Source organism: Callorhinus ursinus, unplaced genomic scaffold (genome assembly GCF_003265705.2).
Source record: "Callorhinus ursinus isolate GAN/ISIS: 27379988/994484 unplaced genomic scaffold, GSC_fseal_2.0 scaffold54, whole genome shotgun sequence".
Lineage (NCBI taxonomy): Eukaryota > Metazoa > Chordata > Mammalia > Carnivora > Otariidae > Callorhinus > Callorhinus ursinus.
The window spans coordinates 3,143,700-3,165,221 of record NW_027397116.1 but is presented as its reverse complement, the minus strand read 5'-3'; the positions used below and the strand labels follow the sequence as shown (position 1 = coordinate 3,165,221).

The following is a 21,522-nucleotide window of genomic DNA, read 5'->3' as shown; positions in this document are numbered from 1 at the left end:
TATATATATATATACACACACAATGGAATATTATGCAGCCATCAAAAAATGAAATCTTAACCATTTACAATGATGTGGATGGAACTGGAGGGTATTATGCTGAGCGAAATAAGTCAATCAGAGAAAGACAATTATCATATGATTTCACTCATATGTGGAATTTCAGAAACAAAACAGGATCATAGAGGAAAGGAGGGAAAAATAAAATAAGATGAAATCAGAGAGGGAGACAAACCATAAGAGACTCTTAATCATAAGAAACAAACTGAAGGTTGCTGGAGGGGAAGTGCATGGGGGGATGGGATAACTAACTGGGTGATGGACATTAAGGAGGGCACGTGATATAATGAGCACTGGGTGTTATATGCAACTGATGAATCACTGAACTCTGCCTTTGAAACTAATAATACACTATTTGTTAATTAATTGAATTTTTTAAAAAATCTACACTTAGAGTTTATGATTCTATTTTCAGCTCTAGTGGTTGGAGAATGTAAGGCAACATATAAAGTTGTCTTCTAATTCAAATATTCTTGTGTAACTAAAACATTTAAGGTAGACAAACATGGGCTCTGGGTTTTTGGAGAGGGAAGGAACTGACACAGAAGGGAGTCGAGGTGGTCCCGGGAGAAGATGTAGATCTTTTTGGTACAGAATTGTGGACCTGAAAACAGTGTTCTTTACTCTCCCTGGTCCTTCAGTAGCCTCTTGCTCTATTTTATTTTATTCCCGGCATTTAACATTGTCATAGACTGAATTATGTTTTCCTTCATTTATTCACTGTCTGTCTTCTCCCACCAGAGATAGGAAGGCAGAGACTTCATTCCCCTTGTCCATGCCATCTCACCCCGTGTCTGCAAGAGAGCCTGTATGTGTAGGTGCACGCCCGGGTGTAGTTGTGGAATGATGGGACCTTCTGGATGAGGAGTGTGAGTTTCATAGTGGGGACAGACAGTAGGTTCCTAAGCCATCAAGAGACGTAGTAAAAATAAGAAAATTGAAAACATCTTACATTTTAATAGTATTTTGCAATTTTTAAAAAAGTGCTTTCAGGGGCGCCTGGGTGGCTCAGTCAGTTAAGTGGCTGCCTTCGGCTCAGGTCATGATCCCAGAGTCCTGGGATCGAGCCCCACATCCCCGCTTCTCCATCTCCCTCTGCCTGCCGCTCCCCCTGCTTGTGCTCTTTCTCTCTCTCTGTCAAATAAATAAATAAAATCTTAAAAAAAAAAAGTGCTTTTACCTACTCCTTCTTTTGAGTTCTTAAACCCTATCAGGGTGGCTTGGCAGGTCTTTATTCCCCTGATTTTCCAACTTAGGAGGGTAGGGCTCAGAGAGGCTAGGTCATTGGCCTTGGATCACATAGCTGGTGAGTGGTGGAGGTAAGCACAGAGACGGTGTATCTGACCTCACTTTTCCTTGCTCTTTTGAGTGTCTCCGTGTTTTGTGGGATGAATTAGAGTCTGAAGGCATAGACCTGGCCTGGGTAGTGGCCTCAGCTTGCCCCTTCAAACCAGCAGAGGGCCTAATCACAACCAGGACGTCTCTGCCAAGGGCATAGGCAGTCAGATCAGCTGTGGTCATCTGAGCAACTTCTCTGTATGATTAAGTCCGCAATGAACTTGTCCAGGGAGGATTCACTTCCCCATGAGAACATTAACAACGTTAGCCAACTCACTCAACTCCGCAGTCATCTAGAGGATTGTTGTCTGGGTCTTTTTTAATTTGGAGAGATAACTAACTCCTTGTCTCCCAACCCTGACTTGAAACAGTTTCATTTTCTCAGATAATTTTATCCTCCAGAGGACTAGTGATTAATGCAGCAAAATTGGACTACTCCAAAGAGATACAGCATTCAATCCACTTTAGTCTGTTTCTAAACCAGAACAGCTGCACTCAGACCTTATTAATAGTAACCTAGGACAATGTTGTTTTTTTTTTAAGATTTTATTTATTTATTTGAGAGAGAGTGAGGAAGAGAGCATGAATGGGGGAGGAGGAGATGGAGAGGGAGAAGCAGACTCCCCACTGAGCAGGGAGCCCCATGCTGGGCTTGATCCCGGGACTCCAGGATCGTGACCTGAGCCGAAGGCCGATGCTTCACCCACTGAGCCCCACTCAGGTTCCCCTTTAACCTAGGACAACATTATGCATATCACAGCCCACACCTAGGGAACCATTGGTGCATCTGGATTAATGAGCTTTTACTGAGGCTGAACCCTGAGCCCCAAATACCTGATTTGGCTTATTATAAGCTTCCAGTCTCCCTCTCTGGTGCTAGCCAAATCCAAACAACACAAGTCCTGGCTTTTGTGCAGTGCTTTTGTCTGTTCTTGATTTGCATACAGTGATGTTGGTGTAGAGGAATCTCGTGATATCGTAATTATTAGTATTTCCATATATGACGAGTCTGGGCATCGGGGCAGTCAGCATTCATACCTGTGCTTATCAGTTTGGATTGCATGTAGATGTGTGTTTATTAAAATGGGGAAAGCAATAGAACTCCAGAGAAAAGATGCAGTGTGTGTGTGTGTGTGTGCGTGTGTGTGTGTGTGTGTGTGAGGCAAGGTAGGTGTAAGCATAAAGCCTATTCAAATGTGAAGAGGCCCCAAACTGATGCAAATCCACAATAATCCCGGCAATCTGCACCAATACTGTCGTGTTTCCCTATAGACCTCCCCTGGTGAGGTTCCATCCCACGAGCACCAGTCCACCAGGGCAAGCAAGTGAGGTGCCCAGGCTCTGGTGGCTGCCATCATCCCCAGAGTGGAGCTGTAGCTCCCTTCAGGGTCCTGGCTGGCCTGCTGGCCCCTCCCCCTGCCTGGCACAGAAACCCCCATCCATTGTGGGCATGGCCGCACGAAGGTGCCTTTCCGAGACACTTGACCTCCAGCCTGACTCAAGTGTGGACTTGGCTTCTGTCTGCTGTAATCTGCAAAGGCTTAGTGCCCTGTGATTGGAGATTTTGGCTGGGACTGCAATGGTAAGGTATGTGTTGGGGAGGGAGGAGAGGTTCTGTCCCTTCTGGATAGAAAAGAATGGCTTTCCACCCCCGAGAAAGCCTTCCCGTGAGCCTTTCTTTTCTCCCTCTTTAATAACGGCGATGCCACCTGTAGGTGGCCAACACGTGATATTTTGCAAATACCAGGGACCCTTGGATCTTCATACCTATCCCATGAGGCAGTTGAGGCAGGGAGAAGGGATGTGGGGGCACAAGACAGAGCATCCTGACCCTGTGCCCTTGGGCAGTACAACTCCCTCCTTGGGCCTCAGTTTATGCATCTGTAAAAAGGAAAAAAAAAAAAAAGACAAACACGCATTTCCTGCTTCCTGGGTTGTGATAGAAACAATGAAACAATGCAACTGTAAAATGACTCCATGCCAAGGATTAGGTAAGCATAAGGGATTTTTATATTATCTTGTAGATGAAGAAATGGAGTCTCCGAGATGTGGGGAATTTCAACCAAGGGTATACAGCTGAGTTGCAGAATTAGGGCTTAGAACCCAGTCTCCTATTTCATGCCCGGAGTGACTTTCTAGCATTCTATATGGCCCCTGATAAAAGAGTGATCTTTCAGGGGACTGTGGGACACAGAGCATCTGACTGTCGCCACTCTTAGGCCAGGATGCACAGGTTACTGTCCTTTACTTATGTCTGGTTTGCTGGTTAAAAAGTCTGTCTGTCTCTCAGGGCACCTCGGTAGCTCAGTTGTTTAAGCATCCGACCCTTGATTTCAGCTCAGGTCATGATCTCAGGGTCGTGAGATCGAGCCCCGTGTCAGGCTCTGCATTGGGCGTGGAGTCTGCTTAAGATTCTCCCTCTCCCCCCTTCTTCCTTTCCATCTTTAAAAAAAAAAAAAAAAAGTCTTGTTTCTCTCCGCACTGCAGGAGCGCCTTGGGCCTGGGCTTGGAAGTAGACAGGCCTTGGATGAAACCTGGTCCTGCCGTGGGGGCCCTGCATGTGGGTGGGGAGATTCCTGAACCTCTCTGAGGCTGTCTTTATTCCTTGGGCAGGAGCAGAATGAATGGTACTACCTGTCGTGCGCATTGCCATGGAGATGAGAGGACACGTGTGCCCTGGGCACAAAAGGGCTGACACAGAATTGGTGCTTGGGACATGGGCATTGTCTTCTGTTTCAGGGTCCCTGTCTAGCGCTGGGACCTGAGCGGTTTCCTCAGCCCGGGCTTCAGGGTGGATATCATCACCCCACATGGGCCCAGCAATTCCGGGCCTGGCGTCTGGGCCTTCCCCAGTCCACCCTTTTCCCATGTGGCTCCAGCCACAGGATTCCCCTTGTCATTTATCTCGTCACTGCCGACAGCATCGGCTCTGGGACATTGGGGCCCCTCTCCACCTGTATTTCTTCTTCCTCCAAGTTGTGTACCCTCCGATGAGGCCCTGAGGTTCCCTGTCGTGGTCCCTGGGTGTGCATTCATTTTCTTCCCCTTCCTGAGGTTAAAGGCAGGCTGAGCCCTCCAGAGCTCCAGCTTCCTGCCCTTGGCCTCTGGAAGACCTCGCCTCCCTCGTCCCTGTGTTTAAGCTCCTGCTACTAGCTTCTCTGGCTCACGGAAGTGTCTTTTCTAAATGCCCACGTTTGTACTCACATTTCTCACCATGCCCGAAGAACTTAGCCAAGTTCTGTGTAATATTTTTGATCGTTTCGTATGTGCTAACTCTGTTTTCTGTTCCTTAAGAGCAAGGGGTTATGTCTGAGGTCTTTGTCACCCCTCCCAGTGCCCTGAGCAGTGCTGGGCTGGAGCTGCATGCCGGCACACTGGCTATTTGGTGAGCCCCCTGCCTGGGTCCATGTCTTGCTGCCGTGCCATTGGAAGTTCTGCTCTTGTGACATGCGGCGCCCCGTCTCCTATATCTGGAACTGCTGTGCGTTGTTTGTGTGGCTCATTTGTAGTTCAAGTGACACCTGCACGATGTCACCTTCTCCGGTCCCCTCCCCTCGCTCCTCTGAGCAGAGTTATCGTTCTTTGACCATTGGACCTTTTTCCCCTTTCCGAATCTGGGATCTCTGTGAGAGGAGGGGGTGAGTCTTCATCATCTCCATATCCCAGGGTGGTCCTGGTCCCGTGCCTGACACGAGCCCCTAATGGATGCTCATTGAGTGAAATGAGGCAGTGAACCGGTTCCAAGTCTGATCTTTCACGGGAACCTGGGTTTGGTTGGAGTCGAGACCTCCTTGCAGAACCATGTGCAAAGGTAGTTTCAAACAGTAGTTTGAAAGTGTACTAGTTCTAGTGCAGAGACTCGACCCTTCTAGAGGACTTCACATCTTGCCTCTTGGATTTTAGATGCTGCACTGCATCCAGAGTTGACCACCGCTCGGCTCCGGGAGAATGGAATTCCGATCCTGCAGTGCAGGGCAGCAACTGAAATAGCTTCCTGTCTTCATACATCCCGCCCTTCCTCCTTTCCCTCCCCCTCCCCCCACAGCAAGTCCCAGACCCTTCCTCTCCTCCCCGGGCCTGAAGGACATTTATGAGGCTCATCATGGGGGCAGCATCTGAGGCCTGTTCCTGCCTCTCCCTTCCCGAGCATGCGGGTCTCTCCCCCCACCCCTCCCACCACCACCCTCACCTCCTGGGCCAAGCTCAGATATCTCTTTCCCTGTTTATGGGCCGTTGGGATTTTTCCAACAACCTGAAATGAATCTACGAGGCCCCACAGGTAGTGGCAGCCCATCTCGGGGCCATAAACCACGGCTGGGTCTTTCATCTGTGATTGCTTATGTCATAAACAAGTGGGAGGGCCAGGCAAGGGGGAAGCAACAGCCCTGAGCCATTCCAGATTTTTTTTTTTTTTTTATGAGAAAGGGGAAAGAAAGACCCTGAGAAACATGTTCAAACTTTATGCCAAGCAAATTCATTTCACTATGGCAGGCTGTGTGCGGAGACTCAATCTCTGGCCTTCCCCACTAGGAGTCAGATTTATGCTGTGTTTGTGTCTAAATGGCCTCCAGGGATGCTGACATTTGTTGTCGGAGACAGCGAGTGGTGTTCTTTTCATCTCCACTGAGGGGTGTCAGCTTAAATTATGAGGGATCGCTCTGACCTGCATCTGGGTGTGGGAGCGCTGGCAACAGAGCGGGGCCGGCTCCCTCTTGCACTCCCACATCTCTGCGATTTCAAAGTCGCTCTTCATCTTCTGCTGCTCTCCAGGCTTCCTGCTGGCTCTGGGAGAGATTTCCTAGCTCTTTTCGAACGTTTCTTTCTCTCGGACCCATCGATAAGTGTGTATCCTAGGCATTGCGTGGTTTTTTTTTTTTTTTTTTTTTTTTATGGAGAAGTTGGGGTCCCGAGTCCGACAGCCCTGTCCCTGCGGCAAGAGAAGGCGGGAGCCTCGGTGAACATCCCAGGAGCAGCCTGGAAGTTCCCCAAGAGAGTGAGGGCACTGTTCTGCCCGGAATATTTACAACCCAGCAGATAAGGAGTAGGTGATGGTTAGTGATGGTCTGCCTTCTCCTGGGCATCTGTCAGCGCCTTGAGAAGTGCCAGAAGGCCCCTCCCTGCTCTGTCTTCAGAATCCCTCGCTCGGCTCTGCCAGGACACCTGGAATTCCACAGCAGTGACTGTTTGGTTGGAGGCATTTTCTGTTCAATGCATAGATGTTTTTGACCGTGGGAGAGAACCCATCCGACTGTGCTCATCACTGACTCCTCGGTGTCCATCAGCAGAGCTCCCTGTCCCCAGAGTCAAAACCTGAAAGACTAGCACGGAGGATATGTAAGTTCTGATGGAAGACGGGTCAGGAGAGGTCTACAAAGGGATCAGCCCACTATGGTATGCAGGCCCAATCTGGCCTGGGGCCCGTTTTTGGAATACACGCCTACTCGTATTGTCTGTGGCTTCCGTGAGGCCTGCAAAGAGTAAAATAGTTACTGTCTGGCCTTTTACAAAAAAAAAAAAAAAGAAGAAGAAGAAGTTTGTAGGCCCCTGGTCTAGAGCATGAGGAGCTTCTTGGAAGGCAAAGGGTGGGACCTGAGGAGACAGAAGAGAGAGAGATTAGGAGCAGAAAATAGGAATCGAAGGGAGAAAACGTACCCCAAAAGCAATAGAAATACTTGAAACCGATTGTAATCTCATTCTTTCTGTCCTGCCCCTCCTCCCCCCCCCCCCCCCCCCCCCCCCCCCCTCCTCCCTCTTCTGAAAACAAATGTTTTCGTCTTTCCTCCTCCAGGGACCGGGAGAGGATGGATGAGCCACACATAGTGCTCTCCACATCCTCCAAAAGTGGGCACCGGGGACCAGCCCACGAGATAGTTCTCCTTCCTCCTCCCCACTGTTCCATGATGGAACAGCAGCTTTTGGGGAAGGTATGGGTATCCCAGACAAGGGGGGCAGTGCGCAGCGACGCCAGGGGCCTCGGGCAGCCTGCCTCCGGGGCTCCCAACATATTTCAGCAATTACATCTTCCGTCTGGAACCGGCCCAGCTCCGTCTCCCTCCCTTCACCTTCCTTCCCGAAAGCACTCACAGGCTCCCAGCGACACAACCAACTCTCAGTGTTGGCTGGGGTCGTGTCTGCAAAGAGAGAAATGAACGCTGAGTTTGTAAAACCTCAACTCCGACTTCCGTCGACAGGCGACTGTTATTAACAGAAAACACGTGTCTCCCCAGGTCAAGAATTCTTCTTTTATGTTGAAGTAATAACGGTGACGACGATGATGATGATTTAGAAGGCACCTGTTACGTTCTAGGCAGCGCTAAACCCTTTACATGTATCATCTCATTTAATGCCAACAACCCTGTCACCCTCCCCGATGAGGCAACTGAGTCTTGAGAATTTGTTCAAAGTCACACATCATAACAGGCAGAGCCAGAATTTACACCTGAGTTTGGATGACTCCAGAGCCCACATTGCTTTCCCAAGTGATGGCAGCGTATATGAGCCGTTATCAAGGAATCTAGTGTGACTTTAGACCTTATATTTTCATGAGTTCTGTTCTCCTAGTTGTCAATAAGCATTTACGTCAGACCACGTGAGGAATGACTGTCAAGAGAGTCAGACTGACTCCAGAAGACATTTGCAAATATCGTGTTATGGACAAAATTGGTTATAACGCATGAGGTTCTTAAATTGTATGTTTTCTTTTATTGTTTTTATCTGATAAAATATTTTATGTGTTCCGTCGCCTTTTTAAAAATTAAGCTTTTAATTTAAATTCCAGTAGAGTTAACGTACGGTGTTACAGGAGTTTCAGATGTGCGAGACAGTGAAGCCAACAAGTGCATTTTCAGATGTAGGCTGCACGTTGGATTTCATAGTCGTTTGTTCCAGATTCAGCCCCCCGTTCATCGCTGGCCTTACAGGAGGTCTGTATGCTCCTGCGGGAGCGGCGGGGGGGGGGGTGTCAGCCCATTTCCAAAGAAAACTCACTGAAGGCCTCACTGATACCAGAAGAGCACACTTTTGACCATGGGAGTCCAAGAGCAGACAGAATTCTTGGCCTCAGGGAGGGACCAGGCTTTGGGGAGAGGAGGTCTTTGAGCAGTGGGGTATAGGGCCTTGCAATGGAGAATGTGGGGAGTCAGTGGCTTTTTTCCCACCGTCTCTCTTCTTGTGGGGTCTTCTTATTTCCCTGTGGCTTCGAGTTCTTTTGTGCTCATTTTTTCTTGCCATTCTGAAAATATCCTTCTAGAAAGATCCTAAAACCCCTTCCTAGGGAGGGATGGCTGAGGTCAGCTTACTGGATTTGCCCCAGGGAAGAGCTGCCTCAGAGGTGAAGATGCCAGAGTAGCCACTCCTTGTCATGAGGATTCTTCATCTTTTGTCTCTTCTTTAATCTGAGTTTTTCCCCTGTGCTCTTGAGGGGAGTGAGACAGAAAGGAAAAGACATTCTTTCCACATCTATTTCGAGCCTCCTGTGCACCAGGACCGGGTTAGTTGCTTTGCCTGCAATAGCACTACCCTGAGCTGCCTGCAGGTGCGTGTTATTGCTGCGGTGGTGCAGGTGGGGAAACTGAGGCCCAGGGCATGACCGCACTCCCATAGCGCCGTGCTTATAATGGGGGGCTGAGCTGGGTGGAGACCTAGGTGTGCCTACGTCAGACCTGCTCAATGACATTGCAAGGGTCATGCCCTCAAGAAACTCACAGGTTAGTGTCCCTTCTTGTTCCAACTCTATGTCTAAATGTTCATAGAGAAAAGAAGCCACTGTCCCTTCAGATGGAATAGTCAACAGAAATCTAAAGGAAAATGGCATATGCAGATGAGCATCCTTCACAGAGGAGGCTGGGATGAAGAACAGGGGTTGTGTGGCTCACACATGGAGGGTCCCCTCCACCTGGATTTCTTGAGGTGTCCAGAAGGGGAGCCAGCATCAGGACACTAGAGCCGGGGACACCCTTGGGATGGGGTTTCCCTCTGAGGAAAGAGGAGAGCTGAGCTCTGTGAAGACCCAGCGAGAAACAAGGTTCTTGTGGGGATTGTTTGGGTACGTAACTGCCAATGGCCTTTAATGCTGAAGGCTTTGCTTCCTTCAGAAGTTACTCTTCCTGTTGCTCACTGCTTATGAAGTAATCCACGCAAATATAACTACAGTTACTTTAGTAGTTATTGTATACACAAGCAATTTTGGCTCACCACCTATGCTCTATCTACTCTCAGTTACCAGTCCCTGCAAGTAATCTAATGCTGGTCCTCTGTGGCCTTTTAAACAGTAATATTTTCTACCCCTGGCAGTGGCTAGAATTTCAGACACAGTGTCTAGGAAATTATACAAAACTTCTCCAGGCCTAGACTTGAAAAAATGACGTCTAAGAAATAACATTAATAACCAGTGCTTATTGGGCGTTTATTGTATGCCAAGCAGAGTTTTGAGTGCCTCATTGGTAAACTCATTTAATCCTTACAACTCTTCGGATGAAGTAGGTTCTCTTCTGTTCCAGTTTTGCAGGTAAAGAAACTGAGTCAGAGAGAGTTAAGTACCTTGCTCAGGGTCACGCAGTTAGTAACTTTGGAGCTAGGACACGATCCTGGGAGAAAGTTCGGAGCCATACAGGCGGACTTTCTGATTGCTGTCTCTGGATTTTAGAGGTATTTTCCTTGGTCCTTTCCTGGAGGCTTTCAAGTCAGTCCTACAGAGGTTACTGCACTCACCTATAAAGGCATCCTGGGAACGCGGACCCGAGTGCCTTGTTATAGAATAACATACAGCTCCAGGAAGTGGCTTTGAAGACCTTAACACAGTGTTTTCTGCTTCTTTTAGGCAAAAGTGATGATGAAGAAAGTCTTTGCAAGTCAGCCAATGGGGCAGGGAAAGGAGCTGCTGAAGATGGGAAAGACCATAAGCGCCCCAAACGTCCCAGAACCATCTTGACAACCCAACAGAGGAGAGCATTCAAGGCCTCATTTGAAGTATCCTCCAAGCCGTGCAGGAAGGTACGGGGGGAAGAAGAGGGGAAAGGAGACCGGGCCCCACTGTTTGTGTATACTGCCCTCCTCTGGAGTGTCCATGGGCACACGTTGCGGGGGTCAGGGTGGTGAGGGAGGCTGTTCAGATAGAGTCTATAGCCTTGAGCCCTACTGGAGACCCCAGATCCCTAACGCTGTGGCCAGGGAGACAACAGGATCTCCCTATACTTTTGTGCATCTATACCCATTTCAAGTGGCTGCTGGCTCAATTCATGGAGAGCAACAGGAAGAAGAAGAACAGCAGGTACCAGCTGGAGGGTATAGACCCAGATGCTGTAACAAGGAGAATAAAAATATAGTGGCTAATAGAAATCTATTTATTTATTTTTGCTCTAGTTTGTTCCACTTGGATGGTGACTTTGGGCTTCACTGATGTCTTAGTTCATTCATTTTTGTTGCCGAATGGTATTCCACTGTACGGATGCGCCACAGCTTCTTTGTCCATTCACCTGTTGATGGGTGTGTGGGTTGTTTCCAGTTTGGGGCTGTGACAGATGGGTCTGCTGTGAACTTTTGTGGTTTAATGAGGTACGAGTTTGTTTCCATCTTATGTTGCAGCCCAGAGATGAGCAACCCAAGATCAGCAGGGAGCTCTGTTATCCGTCACATGGTTCTAAGGGGCCATAGGTACCACCATCTTTTCTAGCCACCATGGTGGAGAAAGAGGAAGTAGAGGGCAAGGCGTGCCCCAAGATCCTTTGCATCACTTACACTCATACATGGTGGCCAGAGTTCAATCCCATGACTACACCTCCTCTAAGGGAGCTGGGCAAGGAGTCTGCCTGGTTGACCACATGCCCTGCTAAAGCTTGGGAATTCAACTGTTAATAGGAGGAAGGAGAGAATGGGTACTGGGGACAATCAGCAGTCTCTGCCACAAACAGCTGTGCCCGTTTATTAAGGACCCGCCATTTATTGACGGCCATATGCTCAATCTTGTTACTGATACGATACAAATAAGAACTTTTTAAAATTGGAACTCGTGGAGGAAATACATTTTTAAAAACCTTAGCATTGTTTTTCTCTATCTGTATTAGTTGGCTTTTGCTGTCAAAACAAACAAAATCTTAGTGGCTTCCAGCGGACATTGTGTTCTTGCTCCTGGACTGTGGCTTGGCTGTGGCCCAGCTGGGCTCAGGTTCAGGCCTGCTCCACCTGTCTCTCCGGGGCTCCAGGCCGAAGGAGCACGCTGTTTCCATGAGGATGGCAGAAGGCAGGAGGCCAAGTCACACCGGGCAAAACCACTGAAAGGCTCTCCTTGGATCACACGTACCGTGTCCACACACATCCCGTGAGCCAAAGCAAGTCATGTGGCTAACCCAGTGTGAGGCAGGGGGGAAGGCCCGCCCGTGGGAGCAGGGGAGGGAGGGGGCGTACTTGCTGAACTGTCCAATAATGCAGTTTGCCACCACCTCTGGCCTCCTGCAGACCTCTTTCTCTCTCTGCGCTCCTGCTCCCTGGGCTCCAGGGAAGGTGCTGGTAGGAAGTAAAGTAGCCCCAAAGTAGGCTTATGCAAGGACAAATGATCGCCTCCTTCTATTACTACTGCTTCTACACGTGTTAGACTCCCAGCCCCTGTATGGCCCCGTGCCTGGTGCTGGTGGCCAGGCAGCCTGCAGGCCCCCAGCCGGTGGGGGAGAGATGCGAATGTACATAACTAACACGGGGGAGAGAGCTGTGAGGACCATTACCGAGGGGCAGCTGGGAGCCGTGGGAGCCCGGGGAAGGGGAAGGTCACTTCTGTCTGGGGAGTCAGGAAGGCTTTGTGGAACAGGTGGCTTTTGAGCCGGGCCCCTGAAAAATGGATAGGGTTTCAGCAGGTGGAAGTGGGGCTGGGGCACACTGCTATTTTAGTTGGCTTAGCAGAAGGATGTGTTTTCAAGATCTGGTTTAATCATCTCACTTCTCCTAGGCCTCAGCCCCAGTGGGGTGATAGAGGTGGACCGCTTCCCAAGGCGTCCTGTGAGCTCTTTGCTCCTGTGTCAGGCGTTCAACCCCATGTCCTGCCCAGAATCTAAGCAAGAGGGCGGTGTCTCTCAGCCTCGCTCTCAGAAAGGCTGAGCTTCTCGCCTTTTCCCTTCCTGCCCCCTTGCCCGCCCCTCAGCGTATGTCTGCGTGGAGGGCGGATGTTTCAACCCATCTCTTCCTTGGGATCCCGACAGTCCTGTCTCTACGGGGCCACAGCACATGTGCTGATCAGAGCTGACTGCTTTCGCTCTGGCAGATTCCAGATGGCTCTGGTCTTACTCTCCTTGAGTGGGGCTCACTCAGGGTAACAGGGAATATGAATATTCATGAAACACTAAAAGTCACCTAGAGCTATGAGGGACAGAACCAAAAATGTAGGTTAACGAATTGAGACAGAAGAGAACAAGAGAGAGCCGTTTGTTTTGCAAAGTGATTTTCGCCCTCCGTTCTTAAGTAGGTCAGTTCGTAGACATGGATGTGACTCTTAAAGCACAATGATAGATTTTGCTAATGTTCCAGAACCCCTTGAAGGCCTAATTTCCAGAGTCAGAGAAATCCCTCTTGGAATGCACATCTAAATTAATTATCCCTTCCTTTGTTTACCTGGTGAAGGACCTCTCTCCACCTCAAGGGAAGCAATGGTCTTGTGTTTGGGATCACACTGGCCATTGAACACCAGCCAGCTCCCGTGTAAGATGCAGCCTACGGGCCTCCCAGTGCGCCGCGTAGGGAATGTTCTGCCCCCTCCCCTGAGATGCCAGTGTTTCTCTATTTCTAATGTTCCTTTTGTCAAGGTGAGGGAGACCCTGGCTGCAGAGACAGGGCTGAGTGTCCGCGTCGTCCAGGTGTGGTTCCAGAACCAGAGAGCTAAGGTAATCTGCTTCATACTGTCGTTTGTCTCTGTGTGGCTGGTTTCCTGAAATAATAAATACTTGTGGGCGGGTTATTGAACCAGAACTCACTGGATAGAGGAGTTCTTCTGATTCAAAAATTCTGTTATCGATGGTCCTGTCAGCCACAGCAGCCCCGCAGCAGGGGAGAGATGGGGCATTCATTTTAGTGAAATGACTTTGATTTTCCTAGCGGCCGTGACTGTGAATCTGGCCAGCCGTCTGCGGGAATGAACGTCTTTCTGTGTCTTCTGGTAAAAGCGGATTCTTTCATTCACCTTTATCTAACCCAGCTACCAAAGTGCATTTAAAATTGCAAAGAGAAACTTCCATAGCACACATGTGACAGGACTGAGGCCATACCCTAGCGTGGTGGCATGAATCCCTTTCCTCAGTGGCCTCCATAGACACCCCAACCGTCATGTTGTTCTCTGGATCCCACTGAGGTCTGCATTGCCCCACCGTAGTCTTTCATTTATTTTAGACCTTGTGCTCATCTAGTTTCCTGCCCCTAAAAAGGCATGTGGCCTGTGGCCCGTATGTCGGGGGTCCTAATCTGTAGTGGGTGATAAATTCATATCTCATTATCGGATCCTGATTGGCTCAGACAGCACGGCGCTGCCCTAACTGAATTCCTCAGCACGGGGCCATTGATACGTACTCCATCCTGAGAGGACTCCGTGTCTCCGTAGGTTTGAGAGGCCCCGTAACCTAATGGATTCATAAAGCAGAGGAGTTGGAAGCTCTGAGAAATGTTTGCTTGTTTTTGTTAGGGTCGCACGGGACCGTAACGTTCCACAGAACACCGTGTGAGAAGCATTGGGTTAAGATGCTCCTTCTGGGACGTTTTGGTGGTGACAGGGTGCTCTGGGAGATCAGCTCCTCACCTGGAGTCTCCAGCACCAGGGCCGGCAGACGGGGGGAGTGGGCGGGGAGTGCCACATCCCAGGTGACACCCTGTCAGCAGCCCCTTGCCATGCAGCTAGGCCCGCCTGCGGTCCCCACATGCCACACTTACGGCTCACCGGAAACTGTCACAACACAAGCGGCGATGTTTGTCTGCTGAGAGGAAGTCCCTGTGCTTGTGAGCGGCCTGGTGCTTCCCAGCCAGCTGACTGCGCCCGGCAGCGGGTGAAGAGCCCACAGCAGCCGTGGACAGCCTCATGGCTGGCTCCTGTCCTGAGTCAGGCCGCGGGAGTGGTCTCTCCGCTTTCCACACGAGGCCTGTGTGCCTGCTGCCGGCCCCCTGCCTCCAAACCCCTAACCCTGCACCCCTCTCCTTGTCAGATGAAGAAGCTAGCCCGGAGGCAGCAGCAACAACAGGACCAGCAGAACACCCAGAGGCTGAGCTCCGGTAAGCAGGGGCCCTCCAGCCGGGCCTGCGAGCGTCCGGGCCTCGCCCACCACCCGGCTCTTGCTGGAAGGCCACTTCTGGGCTCAGCAAAGCCCTGTCCGCACCAAGGACAGAGGCTCTTCCAGTGAGGATCGAGCCCCGGGGAATCTGGGAGAGGGTCGAGGACACCGAGCTGAGGCCTGGGAGGCTGACTGAGGTGGTCCGAACCTTCTCCGGAGCCCCCGGGACTGTGGCAGGACTCCCCGCAGAGCCCAGGACACACCCAGATCCCCCTCCTTCCCAGCAAATCAATTGACAGAGGACACCACTGTGACTTACCCCTTTCTAAAACGACATAAAACAGTAAAAATACGGAGAGTAGAACAGTAACCCTCTCCCTCGTCGGGCACGTTCATAGTTCAAAGAGTGTTCTCACACTGACTCTGACAACACTCTGACAACACCCCCCACCCTACCAGGGGAGCTGAGAAGTCCTTTGTCCCCACCTCACTGATGAGCAGACAAGGGCTCTGCAAGGCTGACCCGGGTCCTCCCTGAATAGGGGGTGAGTCAGGACCGGAGCATAGGTCTCTGAACCTCGGTTCCGCTAGGCCGTGCCACCCCAACTCTCCCTTCCTGTGCACACCTCCATTTGCTGTTGTGGTTAATAGTTCTGGTGTGAGGACTGGAAAGAGGTGAAGAGGGACAGGTTGTGGGACTCTTCAAGGGAGTTAAAGGAAAAAAAAAATCAAATAGAACTATATTATGACCGTGTGATTCTTAAAGGGATATGCCCCCAACAGCCATCCAGCGGGATTCCCTGAGGGGTCTGCTTGTACCTCAAACAGGAATTGTCAGCCTTCAGTGTGGACATAAATCACTTGACATGTGGTAAAGTACAGATTCTGATTCCTCTAGTCTGGCTAGGCCCTGAAATTCTGCATTTTTAAAAGACTCCCACCACCGCCACCCTGTGGACCACACTTTGAAAAAGGCCATGACTGTGACAATTGTTCTCAGGCCCCTAGACAGGGCTCCTTGCCCTTGCATGATGGACCTTGCCTTGTGCTTGATACCTGGGCTCAGCTCAATCTAGAATCTGACTCTTGCAGCCCAGAGTTCCCTTGGCTTCTTAATCTTCTAGGCCAAACAGTATCTTAATAGCAAGATAGATGCTCAGAGAGAGAATTTAAACAAGGACATGGGACCGGGGAAGGTTGTTGGGGCAAGTTGTTCAGGAGACCCGAATGCTGCCCCAGCTCCACCCCTAGAGCTGTTTGATCTGGGACCAGCCTTTCTGTCTCCTGGCGCCTCAGGCTCTCTGTCCCCGGGGTGGGATAATGCCGCCCAGCAGCCCTGCCGCACTGGGCCCCTGGGAAGTTCAGAGAGGGTCACTGACATGGAAGAGCCATGCACGTCGACTCCCATAGGCCAGCACACTCAGGGTGGGGGGAGAACGCATCAAGGCATTTTAAGAACACAAACTCAGAGTGCTTGAGACTCGAAAGAATTCGAAGGGCAACTCCTAGGGCAGACTTAAGAAAGTAGAAGCTGTGGAAAGTAGAGTCTCTAGAGTTCATGGGCCGGTGTTCAGAGAACCACAGCAAGATGTGGAGGCAGGAAGGGAGTCCTCCAGTCTCCGACAATTTTCTACACAAGTGTAGCAAGTTGTTCCAAAGCACATTTATCAGCTCCACGAGGTCAGCGGGGCCGGTGTCATGAACCCCACTTGATTGACGGGCTCTCAGTGGGGTGATGCTGGAAGGATCTTTGATCCATCATCTCCAGTGGCTGCCAGACTCATGTGTAGCCTTGGTTTTAATGATGTATTTCGAGAAAGCTCTCCAAGTTCAACTGCACCTCCCCCATGCCTCTTCTCTGAGGTTGACCCTTGATGGCCCCTGAGGGGGCACAGGCTGGGAACCACTGATGTCGCCTTGTTCCAGACCATTTTTTTTTTTAATTTTATTTTATTATGTTATGTTAATCACCATACATTACATCATTAGGTTTGGGTGCAGTGTTCCGTGATTCATTGTTTGTGTATAACACCCAGTGCTCCATTCGATACGTGCCCTCTTTAATACCCATCACCAGGCTAACCCATCCATTTGATAAATGAGCCAGGAAGTAAAATGATCTCACCACAGTCCCACAGCCAAGATGGCGCTCCACGATTGTCACCACCTGGTGTTCACACCCTTGTGTCGTCCCCTTCGACACTGACGAGGGCTGACCTAGGGAGTGACTTCTGAGGCGAGGTCATGACAAATGTGGCAGTCTCTGCTTTGCGCTCCGCTGGACTGCTGGCGCCGGGGAAGCCAGCTGCCATGTTGCCGGGCTGCTCAAGCAGGCCTGTGAGAAGTCCGTGTGGTGGGGCAACAGTGGGATGGCAGACACAGCACGTGCCACCCCAAGTCTGGGGCTCCTGGTATCACAAGCACCAGCCCCTCTCACTCCTCCTTACAAAGCTGCAGCAAAGGCTGGTGCTGGACGGGGACACCGGGCAGCGGGGGGGTATGAAGTTCAGAAGATGCTCTGGGCCTTCTCTCCCAGCATGGGGCCCTGGCTGCGCTTGGGGAATGATCTGCCTTCTTCTTTGTCCTCCAGCTCAGACAAATGGCGGTGGGAATGCTGCCATGGAAGGGATCATGAACCCCTACACGGCTCTGCCCACCCCACAGCAGCTCCTGGCCATCGAGCAGAGTGTCTACAGCTCAGACCCCTTCCGACAGGGCCTCACCCCACCCCAGATGCCGGGAGACCACATGCACCCATATGGTAAGATGGACTCAAGCCCCGCAGGGACCTCTCACAACCTGCTTGCCTGGGATTCTCCTTCCCTCCCCGACGCATCCACACAGTTCCCAGATGCTCCCCCGAAGCAGCAAAGGAGAATGAATACGTGCCCAGAAAATGCTGCTAGGATCATCTAACCAGTGGCTACAGAAGAAGGACCAACACACAGAGTCACTAGTGATATTTCCATTCATTCTCCTTTTCAGAGATTCTTGTTGGTTTTAAATAAGAGGTTGTACTTCCATTGTAGACCTGTTTGCTGTGGTCAGATTTCCCTCCTTTCCTTTCATACCTGGTCCCACATGCTCATAAGCAGTGTCTGCAGTGATGTGGGCAGGGGCCTTAACCAAGCAAACTTTTTACGTGAAGAAAGAACATATGTAACAGCACAGAAAGCACATTTCCTAATTGAACCGATACTATTTAAGTGCTCTAAATTAACTCCTGAAACATAACCTGACTTGTGAAGTGAAATCATCCCCTGCCCCCTCCCACCCCACCCCTCCAATCTGGGGTTGCTTTAAATGTTGGGTGTGTGAATAGCTTAGCCTCCCCTCCTTGCCCTGTTTGCTGCTTCCCCTGATGGTCAGCTCTGGGCTGGGGCACTCTGATGAGGTGGGTGAGCTCTGGAGTGGAGGGCTGGAGTTCAGTCTCAGGGCCAAATAGAGGTCACTGCGTTTTTATACGGAGAAGGTCAGTGGCCAGTGAAATGCATCTAATCTGTGTAATCTGTGATAAACTGCACCGATGGCTAAAAATACAGTTTTATTTCCAAACGTTCAAAACAGTATCAATCAGAGATACATGGCTCAGGTCACAGATTTTGTCAAGCAAAATGCTTTTTTTGCCTTCATTAAAAAGCATTGTTTGTTGTTGAAGTAACCCCTGTCCTCCCATGTGATGCGTACAGCAAACTAGGATTAAGATCCAGCTCTCTGCAGAGACTTGACTGACCCTCATTCATACATAGATACATCTGAGCGGGTAGCATGTGTCAAGGCTGAAATGGAGACACCTCCATTCTTGTCACAGTGCTCCCAGAGCGATCCACAGTTTGCCCTACCGGCTGCTCGGTCAAGGGTGTGAATTAGTCGAGGGCGGGCACCTAACCATCTGTCCTTTGCAGGACACATTCCGGGAGTCAGCAGGCACTCAGTCTGATGTTGCTGTTTGAAGGGACCCGTGTTCCCCCCCCGGGGTTGGCACGAGCCTCCTTCATAGCCCCGCTATTTGTCTTAGTCCCGGGCCTCCTTCAAGAACCATTTTGGGGGGGCGAGTCCTGCCAGAGCCCTGCCCCTGCCTCTCCAGCCCCCACTCCCCAAACTCACCCTCTAGATGTTCTGACATTTGCTTCTGCTGCACCCCATTCGGCCCTTTGTCCTAACCGAGTTTATCCTGTTTTCAGGGGTTGCGCTTTCCATCCGGGCCCCCTGAGGCCCTGAGAGATTTGCAGACAGGGATCCCCTCCCTCCCTCCCTCCCTCCCTCCCGCTCCCCTCGCAGCTCTCCCTCCACCCGCCCCGCAGCACGCAGCACAGGGGGGCTTTCGCATTCCTAGCCCCTAAGGGAGTCACTTCTTTGAGACCCTCATGACCATATCATCTCTATTTCAGGTGCTGAGCCCCTCTTCCACGACCTGGATAGTGACGACACCTCCCTCAGTAACCTGGGTGACTGTTTCCTAGCAACCTCAGAAGCCGGGCCCCTGCAGTCCCGGGTGGGAAACCCCATCGACCACCTGTACTCCATGCAGAATTCTTACTTTACCTCTTGAGTCTTCCCCTCGAGTTCTGTGGCTGGGCTCCCACCCGGAACAACCGTATGACGTGAGGGGTCGGCCGACATTAGGATGGGGAGGCCAGGGGAGAGGTGGGGGTTGGGGAGGGAGTTTTGTCCGATTGCTGTTGTATAACGACCTGGTGTAGCTCGGCATTTCCAAAGACTGAATACATAATGGATCGCATAGTTTCATGTTTCTGATAAGTCTTAGCTTTAGGTATGAAGATGTGTTTATCATTAAGGACAGGGACTTTTAATATAGACATTCTCATGCAAACTAGGTACCTAGAGACTCCTAACAACTTCCCGCCATTTTCGGGGAAGCTCTTGACAAGAGGTGCATATGTCTACCCATCCATATACCCATAGACAGACAGACAGATAGATGTGTGTGTGAGTGTGTAACCTTCCATGCTTTATCATCAAAGTTTATTCCTAATTATAACACACCAACTGTACAGCAAAAGTAACTTTATTTTCAGTGTGAACTATATTTAAGGAAATGCTTGATGCACTTAAGTTATAAAATGAGATAATTTACTTTTATAAACTTTATTTTTAGTTCGAAGAGACTTGTCGGCAGGGCAGAGAGGACTGCAGCACCTGAGCCCAGAGCTTTGAGTGCTTGAGTGAATTCTGTTTTCAAGAGTGTCATCGAGGTCTGGAAAGCAGCTCCAGGTGGCTGACCGTACTCCTTCATGGATTCTTGCTCTCTTGGGGACTGAATCACAGGGCTTGGGTGGGACAGAAAAAGCCTTGACTGTGTTCTCAGAAAAGGTAAAGCCTAGACTCTTCAGCTTTCTTTTAAATTCTGACGTGTAGTTGTGGGCAGCAGTAGGAAGGTCAGTTTTGCTCTTGAACTTCAGCATCTACAGGTGTGGGATGAGGCTGACACTATGTACCTACCTCACTGGGGGACACCGAGGCTTCATTCACCCCCAGGACACATGAGCAGGGCTGAATCTGATAGCCGATATTTGTTTAAAATACCAGACCAGTCACTTGGCAAAAGAGGCTATGGGGGTGGGGGTGGGTCCGCACCCTGAGCCCCGAGGGCCACTCTGCCTGCCAGGGTCCCTTCTGCAAAGCCTCGGCTGGAGAGGCCAGCTCAGGGCAGCTCAGGGGGCCAGAGTCCTGCCATGGGGAGGAGGCTGTCGCCAAGGGGATGGAGGAGGGCATCGTGGTGTTATAGACCAGGGGTTGACAAACTACGGCCCGCAGGCTGTGTTTTATGGCCTGCCAGCTACGAATGTTTTTTTTTTACATTTTTAAAGGGTTGTAAAAAAAAAAAAAAAAAAGTATGGGACAGAGTGTATGTGGCCCCAAAAGCCTGAAATATTTACTACCTATGCTGTCTGGCTCTTTTCATAAAATGTTGGCTGGCCCCTGTTCTAGAAAGTCTATTTCTAAACAGCCTTCTGGAGCTCATAGAGGCAGCAGGGATCCAGGTGGAACCCCGGGGTTCTTCATTCTGTCTCGCTCTTCGGACTTGGAGCGCAGAAGAGCCGGCTGCCATTGTACACGGGGATGCTTCTGCACCCTGTCCTCCAGCTGTGGTGCTAGGACCAGCTACTTCTGTGCTAGGATGCCTCCTGAGAAAGCAGACGAGGTGAAGGGGGAAGCCGGGGGGTCAGCTCGCACTCCCCTGAGAGGGGCCAGTCCAGGCTCAGCCTCACTCCTGAGGACATCCAGGGTCTTAAGAGCCTTGTCCCCTTCACTCTCTGCAAAGCCAGAGGGAACGTGCTCCCTTACGGTAGAGTCTGTGTTGTGTGATTTTTGTGCTCATGTTTATAATTTATGCAAACCACCCAGAAACCCAAACCAGTCTGGCGAGTGAAAATCATGCAGATGCTGTAGGACTCCGCAGGCTTCTGTGGCGGAGGTCCGTTGGGGAATGTAGCAGATACTATGTGAGTGAAAACAAATAGAGATCCTTCCTCCACTCGTGATGGCATACCAAGATGAAATTAAAAACCTCTTACAAATGAGCTGTCGTTGATTCAGGGGCAGGGGTGGGGGGCCCGGAACCAGGGGGACACGGGTATTTATCAACAGGGGCCTGGGGATGAGCACATGGCGAAGCTTAACATGAAGGGAAAGCGAGTCCAGCAAAACCGAAGGAGAAAGGAGTCTACACCTTCCCGCCAGGGTGAACGGGAAGACCTCAGTCTTCACAAACATGGCTGCGGGAGCAGGCCCGGGGAACATTCCGTCAGCACCATCAAGTGAACTCGAGGCAGAGTGGTTTGCAGTGTGTGGTGTGAGAATGTTTGCTTGGAAATCAGAGCAGGAGAAAGATGTCTCACGCAGGACGGAAGGGAGATGTCCAGCC

At 50.5% G+C, this 21,522-nt stretch overlaps 1 protein-coding gene across 1 annotated transcript in view; it reads left to right on the top strand.

Moving 5' to 3' along the window:
- Positions 1-21,159, top strand: part of LMX1A (LIM homeobox transcription factor 1 alpha) — a 155,948-nt gene extending 134,789 nt beyond the window's left edge. The window contains exons 5-9 of the mRNA XM_025892226.2: positions 10,217-10,389; positions 13,185-13,262; positions 14,568-14,634; positions 17,224-17,394; positions 19,025-21,159. Coding sequence (XP_025748011.1) covers positions 10,217-10,389; positions 13,185-13,262; positions 14,568-14,634; positions 17,224-17,394; positions 19,025-19,185 — 650 coding nt within the window. The 3' untranslated portion in view covers positions 19,186-21,159. The remainder of the gene's footprint in view (positions 1-10,216; positions 10,390-13,184; positions 13,263-14,567; positions 14,635-17,223; positions 17,395-19,024) is intronic.
- The last annotated feature ends 363 nt before the right edge of the window (positions 21,160-21,522 follow it).